General features: G+C 54.0%; 1 protein-coding gene across 4 annotated transcripts in view; it reads right to left on the bottom strand.

Moving 5' to 3' along the window:
• Window positions 1–22,957, bottom strand: part of CAPN15 (calpain 15) — a 59,302-nt gene that overhangs the window by 13,869 nt on the left and 22,476 nt on the right. For all 4 annotated transcript variants that reach the window (XM_063171306.1, XM_063171304.1, XM_063171305.1 and 1 more), the window contains one exon: window positions 374–1,880. In XM_063171306.1, the coding sequence (XP_063027376.1) occupies window positions 374–1,880 (1,507 nt within the window). The remainder of the gene's footprint in view (window positions 1–373; window positions 1,881–22,957) is intronic.

Here is a 22,957-nt window from a genome sequence, read left to right as displayed (position 1 = left end):
ATCCATGCACAGTGTGCCACCAGCAAACCTGGGCACACTCTCTGCCTTTCCCACCACTAGACACTGGAAAGAGATGGAATGACCACCTAAGGATGTCCCTTCATCCCAGAAGTTCTCTCTCACTGATTTAAAATACCACTGGCTTTCAGAGCTAACAGGCTTAGCGCAAGGTTTTAGACTTCTTCATCCTTGCACCAGGAGTGGGCTGTATGGGCTGTTTTCACCCTGGAGATCACTCTGCACCAAAATACGACATTTCAGTGCCAACAACCAGCATGCAGCTGCTGCAAGGGAAGATCCCTGGAGCCCAATGCAGGGAAGACGCTGCCCCACAGCTGTGGGAGAGGCAGGACCAAGCAAGCACTGCACTCACCTCCCGGCAGAAGGTCACGATGTTTTCCCACAGGGCTTTGGCCTCGCCCTCATCCGTTTGCCTCCTCTTCTCCACGTGCATGCTCTCCCTCCTCTTGAGGGGCTTGAGGCCCTTGTGCTGCGCCACGTACTGCTGGGGGGTGTGGCAGGCGCCGCAGTGCTTGGCCTTGCCCTCGTTGAGCAGGGTGCAGGCGGGGCAGGCCCACTGGCCCGGCCTGTCCTGCGCCGCGGCCGCCGGGGCCGGGAACAGCCGCGCCACCTTGCGCGCCGAGGGCGCCTTGGCGCCGCACGAGCAGCCGGGCCTGTCCCTGTCCCTGTCCCTGTCGCAGGCGCCGCAGTCGGGGCAGCGCGGCCCCGGCTCCCCGCCGTGCTCCTGGAAGCCGTGCAGCTTGGAAGAGCCGCACACCTTGCACTTCTGGGCCTGCGTGGGGTTCTTGAGGGTGCACTTGGAGCACGACCAGGTGGTGAAGTCGGGGCTGGAGGGGCTGCACGGGGTGAACCTCACAGAGTCCCCCACCAGGTTGATGGTGTCGCTGCCTTTTTGGGTGCTGCAAACCTCGCACTTGCTGGCGCCGGCGGAGTTGAGCAGGGAGCAGGAGCTGCACTTCCAGTGGGACGGAGTGACCTCCATCTCCTCCTCCAGCACGCTCAGCCGTTTGTTGGACAGCAGGTCCGGGAAGCGTGCGGCAGGGGCGGCCCTGGCCTGACCTTGGGGAGAGCCCTTCTGCCCCACGGCGCCCGTGGCCGCGGGCTGGGAGCCCTCGGGGCCCGGCATCTGCAGCTGTGGGGGCACCTCCCGCCGGCTTCGGGGCACGGGGTTGTTCTGGAGCCCCGGGGAGAAGGGGCTGAAGGCTGGGATCTTCTGCACCTCTTGTTCCATAGCCACGGGGCCCGGGGTGGCCACGGCATCACCATCAGAGATCTCTGAGGAGACCGAAGGCTGCGGGGTGGAGGGGGCCATGTGGAACCCGGCCGGGGTGATGACTTCAGGGACGACCAGCGCCTCTGGTGGGATTTTGGGCAGGGAGAGCTTGCGTGGGCCACCGCAGGCGGAGCAGGAGTTGGCCACGGGCGTGTTGTGCAGGGTGCAGCGCTGGCAGGCCCAGCCGCTCTCCAGCTCTGCTTCATCGGGGCTCTTCCCCTCTGAGTCCTCACTGCTGCTTTCTGCCTTGGCAGCCTCCTCCTTGGACGTGCCCTTGGGCTCCATCAGCACGGCAGGCTTGGGCAAGATGCCATTGATGACGGGCAAGGGGGAGCCACCGGGTCCCGGCTCCGGGGTGAAGCCACACACCTCACAGGTCTCCTTGCCCAGAAAGTTCCTGAAGGTGCAGCGGGCACAGGCCCACTTCTGCTCCTCCACGCTGAGGCGCAGGATGTGGTTGAGGTCGGGCTTCTGGCGGGGGGCCTCGCAGATGGAGCACTGCCGCTGGCCCACGGGGTTCAGGAAGGTGCAGCGCGTGCAGGACCACTCGCGGACGGCAGCCATGGAGCCAGGAGAGTGGGAGTGGCTGCAACAAAGAAGACACAGCGTGAGGCTGAGGCCAAGGCCACCCAATAGGCAGAGGTACCACGTGTTTCCTGGGCTGGCATGGTCAGAACCTTGCTTCCAGGAAGAGAACAGCCATCAATCTAGTCACTGCTCTATTGGTGCTTGATCCTTAGGCACTGACAAATTCTCCAGCTGTATGGCAATGCATTGGCTTCCATCCAAAATGCTCCAGGAAGGGCAATAGAAGCAGCTCAGCGCCCACTGACCCCATTCCCACAGTGAGGTTGTGCCCTGTAAGCAAACACCATCTCTGTGCCCAACCCTGGCACTTTTTGTGTCTGCAGGGCACAGACACATTGTGGAACTCTTGGAACTCTTGGGAGGAGGTGACACCCTGCTCTGCCTTCTTGCTGTTCCAACATCAACTCTTTTCTCTTTCTCTGCTCCACCCCACCTCCATCTCACTTTCTGTTCCTGTCTCCCTCCTCTCCTTTCAGCTCCCCACTGGGATAACTGTGTTATCCCACACCAGACACCACCAAGCCAAGGAAGGCAGGCTTTGGTGTGCAGAGGTGCTTCTACCTGGCTGTAGGTTTTGGGGCTGGAAGCCTGGCCCAGTCAGCCTGGGAGCAGCAGCTCCTTGGTGCACCAGTGCCAGGACAGCTTACCAGCAGCTTCCAAGCTCAGCAAAGAGGAGCACCATGTCCCAGCTCCAGCTGCTTCCCCACTTATCTGTGAAGTAGGTAGAGAGGCCATAATGCCCTTCTGGCTATACCAGCTCTTGGTTTCAACCTCCAACGTTGCCTGGGAATGCCTGAAACCCTGATGGGAGAACGGGTCCAACACACGACAGAACCACCTCGTCCTGGGGCAGGAACTCACAATTTCGTTTTCTAGGCAGACTCAGTATTCCAGAAGTGCAGCAGCAGCAGCTCCATGGACCCTGATGATCCCCGGGTTGCAGGGAGCAGCATTCCCCCAGTGCAGCCCTCCTGGTGCTTTCAGGCTGCCATGTGGGCACTCACACTGAGACCAGCCCTGCATGGTGCCCTTTGTCCCCTGCTCGGGGTCATTTCCTGCAGCTTGGAGCAAAGGTGGGACTCAAGCAGAGTTTTCTGCTTCCTCCTCCTTCACACAAGGACAAACCAGCCCTCCCTCATTTGAGCATGCACTGGGAATCTGGAGCCCCCCCTCCACGCACTCCTGCTCCCAGATAAGGTGGCCAAGTCATCAATCCAATCTTGAACCCCAGCTCCAGGTCAGCTGTGCCTCTCTCCAGCAGAGCAGGCCCCTTCCAAGCCCTTCCACCCTGCTCTGCTTGCCTGAGACCACAGACAGGGCCCATTGTGCAGAAAAAGCCTCCAAGCCCATCCCATGCCCTCAGCTCTTCCCAGGAAGAGCAAAGTCAGACCTCCAGAAACCAAGAGCAGCCCAAGTCATGGGAGCTGCACCTCAGCGGGCTCACCACTGGCTCCCTCTCCAGCATCCCTACAAGAACCAAGTTCAAGCAGCACAGTGGCAGGAACAAAGGGGAGGAGGGTGTTTAATCCCACACAGGGCAGGCACAGACAGCTCCAGACGCCAGTGCAGCCTGTGGAAGGAACTGGGTCCTGGCTGGCCTCCAGAATCCCAAGCAGCAGCACCTGCACACACAGCTTCCCAAGGCTCTGAGCAGACTGCAATGCAGCAGCAAGGTCTGGAGGGGCAGAGGATGCAGCCAGAACCCCCCTGGGAGGAGGGAAGTGACCCTGCCTTTGGCTGGTACATGAGAAACTCTCCTGGGAACACTCCAGCAGCAGCAGCAATCCAACCCCATTTCCACACCACGCTCCACAGCAACTGGAAGAGCAGCTCCACCTCACAGAGATCAGATATAACCTTCAGCTCCCTTCTTAAATCAAACACTTCTCTAAATAAAGCCTGAAATCAAGAAATCCATTTTATTGCAAGAGAGAGCTTGAAAATTCATTCTGGTTCATATGTGGTGCCTGCATCGTTTGAACTCTGCAAGGTGTTTATTTACTGGAGTTATTCCCAGCTAAGAGAAATATAAACATTGATTTTTCTGCCTCAAGTCCTACAGCTGGGAGCCACTGTACATCCCTCTCCCCTGTGGCAGCACCATGTCCACAACATCTGAAAGGGAGATCATTCCTCAAGCAGAGGAGGGGAAGGAGCAGCCAATGGGGCCATGAAGGGCACTGTGATCCTGTTACATCCATTTGTCTTTCTGGTGAGGTTCATCAAACCACAAGCATCAGCAAAAGGCAAGGGAAGGCTGTCAGCAACCTATGCCATCCACCTCCAGCCTCCTCCATGCTGTGCACACAGTGCAGGAGAACACTGGCTCCAAAAAATCTGCCCTGAAATGCAGATGCTGCAGCGCTGTCTGTGGACTGGGACAAACAGCCACCAATGTTCCTCCTGTCCACCCCTCACACACCCATGGTCCTACCCAGCAAGGGAAGGCTTCTAGCAATGCCACCATGGGATTGTGGAAGGAATCACCCTGTTCCTTCCCACAGAGAGGAGAAAACCTAGGATGACCTACAAGACAGAAGTACCACACAAGGGGACACTGGGATGAGGCACATCCCCAGACCTGCTTGATGTGGCATGAGCAACAAGCTGCAGGCTCAGGGAAGGCAGCACCATTTCACTTGGCTGGGCAGGAGATCCAGGCTCCAGGCACTGGGAGGGAGGTGGAAGCCAGGGCACTGAAGTGTCCTGGAATGGCCCTGGGGAGCTGTGACATTCTCTGGTCACACTGTCCCCCTCCTGGTCCCATCTTCTCACCCCTTGCAACAGGAGTGGGCCCCTAACACTCTGCAGCTGCTGCTGGGATTTCCACCCACTTGACTTCCTTGGGAAAACCAAAAAGCCTTCCAGAAGGGCCATCAGCTCTTCCCCCAAAGGTCCTGCAGTGGCAGGGCCACCAGTGTGACAGGCTTTGGCAGGAGACTCCCCTGCCTTCTGTTGCACATCGTGGTGCCCAGCAGCCACACGGTTTTCCCTGACAGTGAGTGGGAGGCACACAGCATGGCAGAGGACACGGGACACCCTCAGCTGTGCCCCACAGTTCTGGGTTCCCAGCCACCAATCCCCCCCAGCCTTGGCAACTGGCAGGACACCAACCCTGCCTAGGACTGATGGACAATTCCAGTCTCTGCCTGAAATAGAATTAAATTCAGGGTCCAAAGATCCCAGTGGGCACCAGGCTGGATCCTGCCTTTACACAGTCCAACCTGTACCAGGACGTGGTGGATTGTGGCAGCAGCCTCTGTCCCACAGCAACAACCTCCCCCCAAAACTGAACCAGCTGAAGGAGAAATCCATCCTCAGCCTGTCCAAGCTCCACACTTCTCCTTAAACAGCCTGGCTGGCTCCTTTCCCAGCAGGCAACAAGGCTGCATGAGGAAACAGGGTTATCTCCAGCACCTATTCACCAGGCCCATCTGCTGTGTGTTAACACAGTCACTCTCCAGGCCCCAGCAAACACAACTGAGATAAACATTGCCTGCCACCTTCCTGGGGGAGAGGAGCTCCTCTGAAACCAGGGATCTGGCAGCACCCACCCACGGGAGGGCTTTCCTGGGGGACACTTCACAGGTGACACAGGGCTCTGCACCGGGCAGCACGGAGCTGCTGGAGGCTCTTTTGGGGTGCACACAAAAAGGGCACCTTGGAGTGCAGGGACAGGGTCACAGGCTACAACCCCACACCTCCAGCAGCATGGATCCACATGGCTGTGCTTCCCACCACAGCAGCTCTCCCCAAGCAAGGCAGGAGACATCAGCTGGCAGGAGGCACCACCGTATTGGCAGGCGTGCCCCTACCTTGGCAATCACAGCAGTGTAATTATCATGCTTAAAAAATAATATAGAAAGTACTCTAGCAAGCAGGCAGCTTTCAGCACACTGATCAGGTCCCAGGGAACCTCTCTGCTCCAGGGATTAAAAGGTTCCAGCTGGTCACCTTCCAAAACCACTTCAGGACAGTGATATCCCTGCCCCAGGCTCTGCTGAGTGATGAGTTTGCTGAGCCCTGTGTGTCCAGCTGCTGCAGAGCCCTGGCTCCTACACAGCCACCAAACTGCCCAGGGATGGCCACCACCTTTGGGCACCCTATGGGACCCAAGTCATCTCTGAAGCAATGCAAAACAAGGAACAAGGCAGGGTGGGAAATGGGGAAGAACCCAAAAACCTGCAGTTTGCATCGTTCCTGCTGGCAGGGAGCTGGTGGTGTGCCAGGGCTGTGGGATGTGCAGCTGAGCTCCAGGGCAGGAGATGGCACCCAGCCCTGGGCAGAAGCACCCTGGACTGGCAGAGAACACCTTGAGGTGACCTGGGCACCGGAGTGAGAGATCCCAGGGCTCTGCTGCAGAGCCCACACTGGCAACAGGATTAGAGGAGATTGTGTCAATCACACACAGCAGCACAATCAAGCTGTTTCTCTAAATAAAATTCCTCCAGAGCAGCTCAAGTCTTAAAACTTATGGCTTGGTTTCTCTCCCGCAGTAAATAAACAAATAAATAAAAATCAATTGTTCTCGTCAGCAACACAAACCCCGAGCTCTCTGACACACAATGCATCCCAGCAAAATCCTCCCTGACAAATACAAGAAAAAGCACTCGAATTTTGTGAAGAAAAGAAAAGAAAAATTACCAAAAACCCCTAAACAAATCCTGCCTCAATGTCTGCGAGCTGTGAATCCCTTCCCCTCAACCCCATGCTTTCTATTTCATATTTCCCATTTCATTTTCTTTCAGTAGCACTGCGGACCCTGACCTAAGAGAGGACTGCTGAGCCTTCTCCCACACAGACCTACCACATGTCCAGAGCCAGCAGGAGCAGAAGGCACCTGTGCCCACCAGGAAGGGGTGCAGGAGGTCAGGAGCCACTCAGAATCCCTCTGGCAGTGCTCTGTTAGGAGCACACGTGGCTTGGGATCATGAAGCCCGGGCGAGGAGATGCTGTTGGCTGAGCTGACTCACTCTTGCAGAGCCAGGCAGGGGCTGGGAGGCTGGACCTGGAAGGTTGCAGCAGATCTACTGGCAGAGCAACACAGAAACACCAGGAGCTGGGACTTTCCACTTGGTACAAGTTTCTATGGAGCATCAGTGGAGACAAACAGCCTCTGATTCACACTTCTGAACCCCTGAGGTTATAAGGGAAAGTGTCGCCAGTTCTGTGCTGGCATCATCCAAACAGGGCAGGTTGCATAAGTGCTTCCAAATCCTGCCTCCAAAGTGAAACAAGAAAATAAACCAGGCTTTAATACCAGTGACCTTCACCCCAGCCTTCCAGGACCCTTCCAGCTCAGGATATTCTGTGTTGGAGAGACATGGACAAAAATAAAGCACCAGAAGGGACCTGTCTCTTTGCCCTTTTCTCCCAGGTGTGCTGAGCAAGGGCAGAGACAGCAAAGAGACCCCCCCAAACTCAGCCACTCTTTCTGGAGCCCTGGATCCAAGTATCTATGTCAGGCAGTGCCAGGTCCCACTGCAATGGCACAAACACCCCCAAAATGCAGAGGCTCTCCATGTGTGTGCAGGAGCAGCACCCCACTTCCACAGGAGCAGCCAGGGAGGATCCCAGAGTAAACAGGGCACAAGAAACCTCAGGGTGGTCTCCAGCTCAAACTCCTGCTTCAAGCTGAGTCTCTTAAAGGGATTGCAGCAGGTTTTAGACAGTCTGGTCTTGAAAACCTCCAAGGATGGAGACTTCACAACCTCTCTGGACAGCTGTCTGTCAGTCTGACTGTCCTTGGACAGAAATGCTTCTCTTTATACCCAGCCTGAAACTTCCTGTTTCATCCTGTTTGTTGTTTCCTGTTCTCCCACCATGTGCTGCTGTGAAGAGCCTGGTTCTGACCTCTGGATGATGTCTGCAGGCCCTGCTACAGCTCCTGCAATGCTTTCTCTCCAGCTGGAACTATTCATGGAATCACAGAATAGTTTGAGCTGGAAGGGACCTTCAAGATCATCCCATCCCACCCCCTGCCATGGCAGGGACACCTCCCACTGTTCCAGGTCACTCCAAGCCCTGCCCAGCCTGGCCTTGGGCACTGCCAGGGATCCAGGGGCAGCCACAGCTGCTCTGGGCACCCTGTGCCAGGGCCTGCCCACCCTCACAGGGAACAATTCCTCATTCCCAATATCCCATCCATCCCTGCCCTCTGGCACTGGGAGCCATTCCCTGTGTCCTGTCCCTCCATCCCTTGTCCCCAGTCCCTCTGCAGCTCTCCTGGAGCCCCTTCAGGCCCTGGCAGGGGCTCTGAGGTGTCCCTGGAGCTTCTCCTCTCCAGGTGAGCACCTCCAGCTCTCCCAGCCTGGCTCCAGAGCAGAGGGCTCCATCTCCAAGTGACCAACTCAGGGGCCTCCTCTGGACTCACTCCAGCAGGGAAACTTGGGTTGAATTCCTGACTGAGCCCAGCTCCTTCCCCCTCTCCTTGCAGGACTCACACTCCAGCACCCTGACCACCAAAACACCCCAACACCAAAAACAGCTCCAAAACCATCACCACTTTCTTCATGCAGCCCCTGACACCAGGCATCCCCTTCAGCCAGCACCAGAGCTGGGGCTTTGCTCTGAGCTCCCTTTGTCCCTTCAGTTGGTGGAAGGAAACCACAACAACTACAACTACACAAATTCCTCCTTTTGTTGGAGCACTTGAGGAAATAAAGACTTCTTGATCCTGAAATATTAATTTTTGAGCACTCCAGAGCTTTATCATATATTTATATCTGCTCTCGCTCTTTAATGTCAATCCAGGACAAACTGTCAAGGAGTTCCCAGAAACACAGCTTAGGTCAGGGATGGAAAACCAGCCAAGGGACCAGCCTGGTCCCCTTCCATGACAAACTCTCCTGTGGCCAGGACATCCCTTCTTTCTGGAGTTATCAGTGCTCCTGACCATTCACTGGAGCAGGACAAGCACATTTATGCAGAAAATTGCATTTTCTACTGGTGATAACCTGCAGTGAATTGAAACAGGACAACTGGAATTGTCCTGTTTAATAAAGCAATGGTGGCAGGCAAAAATACCTCATCAAAACAGAAGGGAGGGGAAATAAAGGTCTAATTCTGCAGCAGGAAACCATGCAAGGGTGAGCACTTGATGATAAATGGGGCCATAAAAGACTCAGCAACACCACACAACCCTCCCTAGAGGTGCCAAGAGGCTCAGACAGACACAAAGAGTTTCCCAAGCTGATGATGCACTCCAGTTCCTGGGAATTTCTTGGTCCCAGTTCCTGGGAATTTCTTGGTCCCATGGCACAAAACCTCCAGATGGTTCTAGCACAGTTTCTATTGAGTTTCTTCTTTTCCCACACTGGACACAGCTCCAGCAGCTCAGATGTGCTTCAACGGCCAGGGAGAGAAGAGGCTGAGAGTTTTAATGAGAAGTTCCCAGGGGAAAGCTGATCTCTGCTAATGAGAGGTCTGAGAGAAAAAACACTGGCCCAGCTGTACAGGGTGCACTCAGCACAGGAGTTTTTCTGGCAGCCAACAAAGCCACAGAACACACTCTCAAACTGCAGCTGTCCATGCAATTTACTCTCTTGTCACCTCCCCAAAATCTGGGATTGTCTGTCAGATGTGAGGGTGAGAGGGAACATCTTGCTGTGGGACAGGCAAGAAAGAACTTCATAGAATCACTTAATAGAATCACTTCACAGAATCACTTCAGAATGTCCTGAGCTGGATGGGACCCACAAGGATCATGGGTCCAACTCCTGGCCCTGCAGAGACACCCCAACAATCCCTCCCTGTGCACCCCTGAGAGCATTGGGCAATGCTCTGTTAATTGGGCAAAGCTCAGTGCTTGCAAGTGGGACAGAGAACATTTCTCCATCCTCCACCAGCCACAAAGAGACACCAAGGAATGTGTTCAGAGTGTGGGGGAAACAGGAAGAGGGCAGAAGCACACCTGGGGCAGGAGCACCCTGAAAGCTCCTGTGACACACACCAAAGTCTCACTTTGATGTCAAAGGGAAGTTGAGGAGACTATCCTGGCTTGCAGAGTCCTTTTCATGGCTGAAATCCCTGGATTTGCTCAGGAAAAGGGAGGGAAGGGGCAGAGTTTTTGGATCTGCCCATCTGCAGTTACTGGAGCTGCTGCAGGAGTGCCAAGTGACACACACCTGGAAGGAGTGTGCCTTCTCTCTGAGCCTGGGGACACACAGGGAGAGTTACCCTGAACTGATGGACTGGAGACAATAGACTTTCATCATTCTTCATCAAAGCAGAATCAGAATCTGGAAGGCTTGTCTTGTGAGAAAAACAGGCTGGGCATGATTAGCCTTTAATACACCTTAATTGCTGCAGTGTTGTAAGAAATGAGCTCTCAGAAGAAAACCAGTTTGACTGGCAGAGCACAGGCACGCTGGGACAGCACCATTCCCAAAGGCTCTCAGCTAATGAGCAGCTTTCCCACATGTCTGCCAGGGCAACAATTACAGTCCCTGGGGATACAAAAGGAGGAGGCAGACTGAGTGTTCCAAGGTCAGCAAAGTCCAAGTTCCACCTTTGCTCGAAAGCTTTGCAGGCTCTGGATTCACCAGCTCCTGATGAGGTCTCACCCTAGAGCAGCACCTCCTGCACCTGTCCCAGGTTATTGAGATGCAGGGCCCAGATGGGATGGCCAACAGCAATGTGACCTGTTTAAACCCAGGATGGAGGGACTCAGCAGCACAGGATCATCATGGGACAGGCTCTGGAGAACAAGGCTGGCAGGAGAATGGCCCAGGAAGGTCCTTCTGCAGCCCCAGCCCTGGAGACAGCCACCAGCACAGCCTCAGCTCCTCCCAAGCTGCACCATTTCTCATTAAGATCAATTCCAGCCTGTTGTTATAATTAATAACCTCATCTTGCCTCCCTGCATGCAAGCAGGGGAAATTTCTGCAGCTGCAATCAGACTTTACTTCAAAGAAACCAATTTAGCACAGCGCTGCTGCTGCCATCATTCCTCTTACTCAATGACTTTATTTACCTTTTCTGTACCTAATTTCCAGAGCCCTTCGTGTGCCTGGGGAAATTAAAAGCAAAAAATACCAAGCTCCATTTGCACCCAAATCCTATAGCAGAAATTTGTGTCCTTAACTTGGGCCAGCATTGTACCATGGCCATTAACACATTGATTTGGCTTGAGGAGGTGATGAACTGAACAGCCTTGCTTTGACTGCACAACACTGACTTTGACCAAAATCTACATAAAATGGATATTTAAACCCTCTCAAGAGCAAATACAAAAAGGAGGTACAATAGTTTTATAGGGGTTTGTCACAGTGGCATGAAATTGGTGTAGAAAGCACAAAAGACATCTGGTTCTGCCAAAACATCAGTGAGTGCTTCAGCATGCCTGCAGCTCCCAAAAAAGCAGCTTTTTCAGGGGAAAAAAGCCCATAGTCCTCCAGCAAATGCAACACAAGAATTTAAAAATTTTATCTTTTTTTTATCAATAAAAGGCCTGATCCTTGAAGACTGATGGCTCAATTTCTGTTGGATACTTGGAGCTTCAGCTTCTTGCACACTTGGAGCAAAAAATCACTTTGAGAAATGTATTTTTGTATTTTAGAAAGCCTGGTAAAAACTGGATCAGCTACCCTGTATGGTTTTTATAACTACACTCCATCTGTGGTCTGAGCAGAAAAGTTTTCCATGTAAAATAAACTTGTCCAGAAAACTTTGTGACCACCTAAAACAGAGCAAGCACTGAACATGTGAGCAGGTCACATCACACAGGGATGGGAACAGATCTCCAAGCCTCCTCTGGTGTTGGGACAGTGTGAGATGTACAGAAATCAGGGAGTATCAAGAACAGCAGGGAGAGGATTTATGAGCAGGACATCTGCTCTAGGACTAGCAAGATGCTGGGGAGGAACAGCTGGGAAGATGATGTTCTTTAATACTGCTGCTACACTAATTCATTTCAAATCATGGCAGGCTTTAATTAAAAAACCCAACGAAATCTTGAGCAGGAGAAGCAGGAGGGATGGCCAGAAGAGCTCAGCATGGAAGGGTTTCAGATGGAAGGTGTGAGGGAAAGGAGTGGAGGACATCTCCTTGTGTGTTTCATCTGGAGAGCCAGGCTTGGCACCGTTTGAGGAGCTGCAGGTGATGCTCTGTGAGCAGCTCCACTCGCCCACCTCTCTCACAGCCAGCACCACCAGCTCAGCTCCAGAACACCCCCCTGTACCTTCAGAGAGTAAATTAAATCCCTTCTTCCCAGCAGGAGAAGGAAATTCAAAGCCCTTTGCTGCTGCCTTTGAGGTCTGTGCTGCTGCTGGGGATGCCCCACGAGTGTGGAGGGGGCTCCTGTCCCCCTGCCAGCGCCCTGGGGGTTCTGGGGTGCTGCAGCCACCATGGCACAGCCACAGGAGGGGCTGGGAGGGCACTGCCAAGCCCCCTCTCCTTTTGTCCCCCCAGTTCCCAGCCCTACATCAGGCAGGCTGCTATTTGCTTCACAAACAACAATCCTTTCCCCTAAGTTCTCCCTGATAAAATAAATCAAAGCATAGCTCCAGGGTGCAATTAAGACAAAAACCAACAGTAATAAGAGCTTGGTACCATTTGGGATGGAGGGAGAGAGAAAGACTCATGTAGCCATGAGGTCTGAGGCTAAGGAGAGCAGGGCTGCAGCCTGGCAGGTGGAAGCAGAGCCCCCAGCCTCCTCTTCCTCCCCTCCTAGGGCTTTAACTTGGCCACATCCCAGCTCCTGGCAGAGCTGCACTGGGAACTCTTCCTGCAAACGAGGAAAGTTCTCAAGCCAAGCTCTGCAGTTGCAGTGTCCCATGCCAGAGCAGGCAGTGCCCTCCCCAGGGCTGCCAGTGCCTCTGGGGCACCCTGGGCAGCACCAGCCCAGAGAGCTGGGAGGCAGCAGGGCACTGAGCTCCATGGCCAGCAGCTGTCAGCTCCTCAGCATGATTAACAGCCCTTAATGAAGAGCTAAGCCAGTCCTGGACCTCGGGAAAGCAGCTCTCAATTAACATCCAGCCAACAAGCTTTGCACTGATCTGCAGGGAGAAACACAGACTGCCAGGGAAGGAGAGAGGAACTCTGGCAGCTCCCAGCAGCCCTGGAGTTCAGTGGGGCTGATCAGGGCACAGCAATGAAGCCACTGCAGCCCCCAGCAGTGAGGGACAGGGAGGATGGAGGGTCCAACAGGCACTGCCACCATCAGCACACCCTGCTCGGCTTGCCTGGACACGGCACCAGCTCCTGGGGTCACACAGGCCAGAAGGCAAACATGAATGCCCCTCTCCTACATCAGGAACCTGTCCAAAGACGCACAGGGCAGAGTCCCAGCTGATTTGTACACACACACACTCACACACACACTGGGCACTGCAGTTTGTACACACACACACACTGGGCACTGCAGTTTGTACACACACACACACACACACACTGGGCACTGCAGTTTGCACACACACACTCACACAGGGCACTGCAGTTTGTACACACACACACACACACACACTGGGCACTGCAGTTTGCACACACACACACACACTCTGGGCACTGCAGTTTGTACACACACACACACACACACACTGGGCACTGCAGTTTGTATACACACACACAGGGCACTGCAGTTTGTACACTCACACACATACACAGGGCACTGCAGTTTGCACACACACACACACACACTGGGCACTGCAGTTTGTACACACACACACATACAGTGGGCACTGCAGTTTGTACACACACTCACACACACACACTGGGCACTGCAGTTTGTACACACACACACACACACACACACTGGGCACTGCAGTTTGTACACGCACACACACACACACACTGGGCACTGCAGTTTGTACACTCACACACACTGGGCACTGCAGTTTGTACACACACACACACACACAGAGGGCACTGCAGTTTGCACACACACACACTCTGGGCACTGCAGTTTGCACACACACACACACACACTGGGTACTGCAGTTTGCACACACACACACACACACAGGGCACTGCAGTTTGTACACACTCACACACACACACACAATGGGCACTGCAGTTTGCACACACACATACACACACACTGGGCACTGCAGTTTGTACACACACACATACACACACTCTGGGCACTGCAGTTTGCACACACACACACTGGGCACTGCAGTTTGTACACACACACACAGGGCACTGCAGTTTGTACACACACACACACACACTGGGCACTGCAGTTTGCACACACACACATACACACACTGGGCACTGCAGTTTGCACACACACACACACACTGGGCACTGCAGTTTGCACACACACACACAGGGCACTGCAGTTTGTACACACACACACACACACTGGGCACTGCAGTTTGCACACACACACATACACACACTCTGGGCACTGCAGTTTGCACACACACACTGGGCACTGCATTTTGTACACACACACACACACACACACACAGTGGGCACTGCAGTTTGTACACACACACACACACACACACACAGTGGGCACTGCAGTTTGTACACACACACACACACACACACTGGGCACTGCAGTTTGTACACTCACACACACACACACACACAGAGGGCACTGCAGTTTGTACACTCACACACACACACACACACACACTGGGTACTGCAGTTTGTACACACACACACACAAGGTACTGCAGTTTGCACACACACTCACACACACACACACACACACACACACACACACAGTGGGCACTGCTCCACACACAACTCCAGTGCACTCCCACTCCCTGCCAGCTGCTGGAAAAGACACAGCAAGGCCTGGTGCAGCTGCTGTACTGGAGCCAGGCCCTCCCACTGTACTGACCTGTGCTGGAGAGGGGCCACCCCAGACAGCAGCAAACCCCCCCTGCCTCACAGATGGCTCCTGGCCCCTGCCTTTCCTGCTTCTGGAGCATTGGCACCTTCTCCAGCTCTGCTCCCCTTCCCATGTCATGTCAGGTCAAGCAGCTGAATGCAAGAGCACACAAAACTCATTGCTGCATCAGGCAAGCTTTGGGGAGCCTGTTGCCAGCTGCAGCAGGCTCTGCTCTCCTGGCAGGGTTGGAGGGAGGAAGAGCAAGAGCAAGGAGGGGGAGGCAGCCTCAGGTGCTGCTCAGACTCAGGGCACAGGGACCAGCATCTCCCCCACGCAGCAGGAGGAGAAGGAATTTATTGTGACAAATGCTGAGAGCCTGCAGCAGGGTTGGCCCTTCCTGTCAGAGCTGCTGAACCACACCAGGAGAGGGGAGGGCCTGGCAGTCAAGTGGGATATGCATCACTCCTGGGGGGAAAACCACCAGCAGCTCAGGAGAAGCAGGCTGCAGGAGATCCTGCCTGCCCACCTGGGATGCTGGTGAGCACTGTGTGAGCCAGCACTGCTCATCCCCCTCTCAGGGCTGCTAATGCCACCCCCCAGTGTCCCCTGCTCCAGAGGGGTCGTGCCTTGGCCCTTCAGCCTCCAAAAGGGATTGAAGGTTTGCGCAGAAGTGTCTGGGATGGGACATGGGTTAGGGCAATGCAGCACAAGTGAGATGTTTGTATCTGCAACTCGAGCTCATGTCGCAGACGACTTTTATGAAAAATCCCTTCCTTAGGATTTTTCCTCCTGAGAAGCTGAGAGGCCTCAGGAACAAAGTGTAAACATTGATTATCTGCTGCTGTGGAATGCAACAGGTGCATCTGTGATTGGTCTCATGGAGTTGTTTGTAATTAATGGCCAATCACAGCCCAGCTGGCTCGGGCTCTGTCTGAGACAGAAGCTTTTGTTATCATTCTTTTATATTCTTGGCTTAGCTAGCCTTCTGGTGAAATCTTTTCTTCTATTCTTTTAGTATAGTTTTAATGTAATATATATCATAAAATAATAAATCAAGCCTTCTGAAACATGGAGTCAGATCCTCATCTCTTCCCTCATCCAAGAACCCCTGTGAACACCATCACAAGCTCATAAGTGAATTCTTGTTGAGTGTGGAGAGTTCACTGTACAGAAGGACAGGAAATAAAATTCTTAAATTTTAAGGAACCTGAAATAAGGAGAATCTGGGATGCCAGCTGTGTGAATTAGCCAGGAGAGAAGAGGGAGAAGCCCCTCCTGAAGCAAAGGAATTCCAGTGTCCATTTGGTCTCCAGTGAATATAGAGAGATCGCTGTGTCCTCCTCAGCTTGCAACACCTGCCTGCCACATTCCCTTTTTCCACAAAGTACCTGGTGGGGTTCCAGACAGAACTGGGACTGGTTTTCCCACTGCAACCTAAGAAACACCATCAGCACCCAAAAGGAATATGGCTTCACACCTGTACAGACTTCTCTGTGCAGCTCTGTGCCTGCAGCAAACAGTGGTGTTTGGAGAGCCTTGGATTCTTCTTCCATGGGGATTAGACAGCAGCCAAAGCACTGACAGACCACTAAGTCTAAGACAAATTCAGAAATGAAATGTGAATCTCTCAAGCCCTGGCAAAGCACCTTCACCATGCTCTGAATTCCTCTCCCTGTACAGCAGAATGATTTCCCAACCTTCGGGTCAATCCTGAGCTGCTTCCTGAGCTGCAATGGCCACGAGTAGGAGCACACACTTCCCTGCATCCCAGAATAGAAAGCAGCTGGAGTCGCATCTGAACACTGCAATGGGAAGATGAAAGACTTCCAGACACTCCTCTTTTTCCACTGAGCCCTTTATAGGCTCCTCTCTCCACTCTCACTCCCATACAGCTCCTTCAGCTGCTGATTTTCCACAGGTGCTGAACTCCTAAATGCTCTTGGAGGCTTTTCCTTTTTTAAATTAATTCTATTTAAATAACAGGGCATATGGTTTATTACAGCTAGTAAAGGGTGTGTGTATGTGTGTGAGTGGAATCTGATCCTGAGATCCAGAGGGATCCCAGAACCTCTGAGCACCCAGGCACCAGTGCCTGGCCCCAGAGGAGCAGAGCCAGCTCTGCCTGCAAACATCACCCCAGTGAATGAATTGCCAGCTCAGCCACATCACACCAGGTCCTTCAGTGCTAGTGGGGAGGTTTACACCAGCCTGGAGACACCAGGACTGCTGTGCCCTTTCTGGGACAGCTGCCACCCCCTGAACAGGATGAGGGCCAAATCTTCAGGACAAGACCAGTGCCAGGATCTAACCAGGAGCTTCCATCACCCCAGTGCCACCAACAAAAGCTCTATGCTTGAGTTGGGTGAGCACAGCCAGATAAAGATCCCACAACACAGGGGCCCAGCTTCTTTTGGGAGAGAAAATGATCCCAAGGGATCCTGCTGATGTGTCCCTCACCCCAGAGGGCAGGGGACCACAGGAGGAGCTCACAGATCTGGGCATGGAGATCCTCAGAATAAGTGTAGATCCACTCTCTCCAGGTTCCATTTGAAATGGGCTCAAGGGTAGCACAGGCTGCTCTCTGAAGGAAGCACAGGGGTGTAGGATGCAGGATGCAGGCAGGGAGGAATTTCATATGAAAAGTGGGAAGGAAGGGAGGTACTGCTGGGGCTGACAGCCACGGTTGTTTCACAATACAGCCTTACCTGCTCTCAGCAGGGAGGGGAGGAGGCAAGGAAAGGAGCAATAGGCTGAACTCATTATGCTTCTCTCTCATCTGAGGAGCTGGGACAGCCTCAGCAAGGAGGGTGGACTCGTGGGACCAAAGGACACTTGTTTCCATCCACTTAGCTCCCCACACCTGAGCTATGTTTGAACAGCCACTTCAAAAGCAACCCCTGAGGAAAGCAGGCTGGATGAAGAGGAATCTCTACTTGTTGTTTTCATTTCTCCGTCTTTAAGCCAATTAAGGAATTTCTTTTTAAGTGAGGGTCTGTGGTCTGCCTCAAAGAGCCTGCAGTCCCCAGAGAGCAGAGCAGGGTGAGGTGCCCATCTGGAGCCAGCTCTGCAGGGACTTGTGCTTCTCTACAAAAAAAGAAACTCTGCCCCAAAGCCCCAGAACCTCTCTGTTTTCTAACACACTTCTGCAGCAGGTGCCTCTCCCCTTTGCACCTTGGTTTTCTCACCAGAACATCACACAAAAAGCAAGTGGTGGTGACTTCAGGCAGATTCTCCTTGTGTCTTTCAACACCTGCGCAGTGTTTGAAGTATCCAGCATGGAAAATGCCTTTAAAGCTTCACACCCAGCCAAGAAGGGCCAAGATAAAGGCATGGTCTGCAGTTTATCCTGGTTTCATATTCACAGAACCACAGAATGGGTTGGAAAGGACCTCAAAGTCCATCTCATTCCATGGGACACCTTTCACTGTTCCAGGCTGCTCCAAGCCCCGTCCAACCCGGCCTTGGGCACTGCCAGGGATCCTGCCAGGGGCAGCCACAGCTGCTCTGGGCACCCTGTGCCAGGGCCTGCCCACCCTCACAGGGCACAATTCCTTCCTAACATCAGAACATTTCCAAGGACACAGAACCAATCTGGAAAATGTTTGCTGGGACAAACAGCTCCTGGTGTCAGACAGATCCCTTGCATGGACTAAATGGCAAAAGTTCTGCCTTTCACACACCACTCAGAGCTATTTTCCATCACTCCTACCACAGCCCACGGAGGATACACACATTCTGCATCAGGTAACAAAAGCACCTGTGTGTGCAGGGTAGTTTGGAGGGACAGGTGCATTTGCTCAGATGAAGAGCATCACACACACACAAACACCACCCTGTACTGTCTTCAACAACAGGGAACAACTTTAGCATCGCACACCTGAAGAGCATTTAGAACTTATGCTGGTACCCCTCCTATTCCATGTTCGAGGTTGTTTCACATCACTTCCCAACACACCTGATCCTTGAACTGAAGGCTGGGGTGGGAGAAGAATTTTCCTGTTTTTCAAGACTAGAGAGATGTGGGACTAAGGCTCTAGGCCCAAAGCTGGAAAGAGCCAGGAAAACCTGATGGGACTGTAAAGTCAGGACTCACCTACATCCCCTTACTCCCAGTGCAACTCCCCTCACATGGGGAGGCTGCAAGAGGAGATTTACTGGTGGCTGCCAAGCCAAATTGCTGCTCAGCTAAAGATTTATGCTGCAATTTGTAGTGCTGTTAAAATAGAATTGGAAGAGTGGTGGGGAAAGAGAAAGAGGGAATGAAAGAGAGGGGAGGGGAAATTGGTCAGGAGCAACACCAGGGCACCAAAGCTGTTTGCTCCATCTCTCACATCTCCATTGAAGCAACCACTCTGCATTTCCAGCTGCTGTGCTCCAGCCCTCAGACCCTGCAATGCCAATGCCTGGGCTGGCTTTGCAGCTGGGCACACACAGGTTCAGTTAATAGAAATCCATCCATCTCCACAGCACCTGAACTGTCATGCTCCATAAATACACCTGGCAGAGAATGGCACAAAAGGGACAGGGCATCTGCAGGCTGCTCACATGACTTCCACACTGCAGCCACCAAGGACAGGAGAAGGGACACCCCCATCCCAAATGTCACCCACTGCCTCCTCATTCTGGCACTGGTTAAACACCATTCCTACCTGCTGAGGTCAGAGGTGAGCTAAAATATCCACTGCACCTCCAGGAATTTGCCAGCTCTGCCCACTAGATCTGGAGGAAAAGACTGTCAGGGCATGGATTGATATCCCTGCATGTGCAAAGAGCCACGGGCTTCCCCCACCCAGGCCCCCATTGCCCCCTCCCCTGAGAAGCCAAGGGAAGGCCAGAGTGCCCTGCAGCTGCCAGGGAATCCTGACTCTGCTCTGCACAACTGGGTGACACACAGTCTTCAAAAATCAAAAGCAAAACCTCTCTAGTGAACTTTAACAGAACAGCTTTCCTTTGACATCACCCCTTCACCCCCATGCCCTGAGCCAGCCCTCTGTCCTGTACTGCCAAAACCATGGAGGGATTTCAGGATTACAGCCAAGGACACTTTGGCCTTTCAGCCCTGGGCATCCCTGCAGAAAGAGCCAGGCCAGGCTCATTGCTCATTCCAGGAACCACCCTAGGGTGGGGCTTTCAGTTTCAGAGAGGTCAAAACGGATCCAAACTGACCCCGAGGCACTGGGGAGCTCTCAAGGCCTGCCTGAAATATCTCCTTGAGGTGCCCCAGCCAGCACTGAGTGCAGCAAGGAGCTGGGAGAGGATGGGATGCTGTGCACAGGCTGAGTCCCACCCACAGCAATGGATCTGCTTGTGTGAGTGCTCCTCACCTGTACAGGCCACTCCTCTTTCTCATGTGCTCAGCTTTAGAGGGGACAGCTAGCCACAGTTCCCTAGAATATCAATGGGATAGAACACACTGCCTTTCCTGTGGTTTGGCTGGGAATGCTTCATCATGCACAGCCCACTTGGCATTTTCATCTCCTGCCACTGGCAGCTTCTAGGACAGTCCTGGGCAACATTGAGCACCAGTGTGCAGGTGAAATAGCTCAGGGTGTGCAGAGGGGAGCCTGGCCTGTATCCTCTGGCACAGGATCCTGTGTGGGCAGTGACAGGGGCTCCCTCAGCACAAAACCCTTCCATGCACCTCCTGCCCCATCAGCAGTGCCTCCAGGCTATCCCAGGCAGCCACAGATCCCCTCCAGGATCCAGCAGCAAACACCTCCAGGCTCCAGGAGCACACAGGGCATACCAGAATCCCACCACAGTCCCAATGCCCCACCAAACACAGAATCCCACACAGCCCCAATGCCCCACCAAACACAGAATCCCACCACAGTCCCAATGCCCCATCAAACACAGGCTCAACACAGGAATCCACACTTGGCCTCAGATTCAGTTTGGCATCAGGGTGCCCTTTCAAAATGGGGCTGTGTGGTTTCTCCAGCCTCTTGGACACAGAGAGGAAGATTTGGTGGGTTTTATGGAGGGGCCAGGAATGCAGCAGAGCAGTGCTGTGCTGGGGCAGACAGAGCCACAGGACCACCCAGCACCCCAAGCTGCTCCTTCTGCTCATAGCCCAAGCTCTGGAGCTGTTGCCACCTTAACTGAGGCAGCAGCTGAGCCTGGCTGGCTCCAGGAGCAGGCACAGGCTGGAACTACCAGGGAAACCCCTCCAAGTCATACTGTACCCTGGAGGCCTCCAGGTTGGGTAATTCAGACTGCAGCACTGTTTACTGCCTTGTAAAGATGACACACACTTAACTCAGTGCTGTGACAGCTGGAATCAGGAGGATGCTCCTGGCTGCAGCACGTGCCATTAACCCTTGCGAGGCCATGTGCCAGAGGGAGGCATCCTGCATCACAGCAACCCCAGGGAGGCCAGGCTGGGGCTGCTCCAACAGCCCAGTGTCCCTCCCCTGCAGCACAACACTCAGTTTTCTACCAAGGAGAGCAGCTCCTGCTGCTGTTTGAAGCTCCTGAACCTCATCAAGTCACAGACACGCTCACAGGCAGCCCCAGGTAAGCTCAGCACACAGACTGCTCAAGGACACCCTCAAGGACATCACTGCTGACCTGCATGGGACACAGGAGCAAGGAGCACACGTGCCCTGGAGACTGAAATGCTGCACCAGACACAGACACTGTCTGCTGCTGTGCCCTCCCCAGCACTGCCACCAGCAGCAGCCCCTGAGCAGGCACTGCAGTGCCCAAAGATACATTTACTGCAGAACACAACCCAGGGACAACAGGCCCTGCAGAACACAACCCAGGAACAACAGGTCCTGCAGGAGAACACAACCCAGGGACAACAGGCCCTGCAGAACACAACCCAGGGACAACAGGCCCTGCAGAACACAACCCAGGACAACAGATCCTGCAGGAGAACACAACCCAGGGACAACAGGCCCTGCAGGAGAACACAACCCAGGGACAACAGGCCCTGCAGGAGAACACAACCCAGGACAACAGGACCTGCAGGAGAACACAACCCAGGGACAACAGATCCTGCAGGAGAACACAACCCAGGGACAACAGGTCCTGGGGGGAAGCTTTGCTGGAGATTCACTGGGCTGTGTGTGAAGTGCTCAATGCCAGTCCCTGCACGGGCCACAGGGGCAGCAGCAATGCCACTGGTCACTCCATTCTTGCCATGGGCTGCAGCCTGAAGCTCCTGCAGAACAACAGGCTTTCCGTATTCCAGATGCAGCAAATGTTTCCCTGTTTGTCCCTCCCCACAGACAGGCACAGCAGCTGTGGGTGAGGCAGCAGGAGAAGCTCAGCTCCTGGGCAGGGAAGGTGCAGCTGGTGGCATGGCTCTGATGGAATGTCCCAGCTGCATGGGGCACATGCCAGCCAGCACCAGGGCTCTGAATGAAGGGTGGCCTCTCCTTGGTGTCCCAAGGAAGCAGGGGAAAAAATACAGCTATATACACATACACATCTATCCATCTACCTATCTATAGCTTCACTTTTCCAGGCAGGGAGATAAAATCAGATTTTAAGGAAGACAAAAGATCCTACTTGTGTCTGTTGTGGAATGCTGCTGAAGACCAAGGAGTGCACACACTCTTCTCTCCCACCAAAAGCTGGCAAGATCCAGCCCCCCAAAATCCCCTTTTGCTGTAGCCAACCTGCCATGCTCCAAGTGCCAGAGCTCAGCTCTGTGTAAGCACAAGCCTAGTGTGCAATGCCCAGGGAGCACTGGGAGCAGCAGGGCTGGAACCTGAGCGTCTGCAGCCCCAGCTGAGCTCTGCACAGCTCTGGGCAAGGGCAGGCAGGGCCCCCCCAGCCCCCTGCAAGCTGCTGCCTTGGCAGCCTGCGAGCACCTGCAGCCCAAACTCTGCTCACCCCCACACGGCAGCCCCAGCTCTCCTGCTGCCATCCAGAAGGGCTCCAGGCTGCCTTCACACTCCACTTCAGCTTCCTTCTGGTGTGGATGTCCTGCTGCAGCCTCAGAAATGCCATCTGTAAGGCAGGAGCAGCTCCCTTCTCCTGGGATCAGCTCCCCACAGCTCCTGAGGGTGACCTGGAGCACCTGCCCCTCTCAGGGCAGCGATGCCCGGGGTGCTGTGAGCTGGCAAGGGCTCTGCCTGCCATCCTGGTGCCCTGCCAGGCAGAGTGGCAATGCTGGCAGGGTGAGAAGCATGGGAAGGTGCCCAAGTCAAGGAAAAGCCCAGGGCAGTTTGTTTGAAGAGAGTGACTGAAAAGGCACAGGCACCTGTGGGTGGGTTGTAGGTCCCCAGGCAGGAACAGAGAGATGCAGCACAGCCTGGCAAGGGCAAACAGCACCCAAG

This window comes from Melospiza melodia, chromosome 18 (genome assembly GCF_035770615.1).
Source record: "Melospiza melodia melodia isolate bMelMel2 chromosome 18, bMelMel2.pri, whole genome shotgun sequence".
NCBI classification, from domain to species: domain Eukaryota; kingdom Metazoa; phylum Chordata; class Aves; order Passeriformes; family Passerellidae; genus Melospiza; species Melospiza melodia.
Note: the sequence above shows the minus strand (reverse complement) of the source record. Positions and strands in the feature narration are given on the sequence as shown.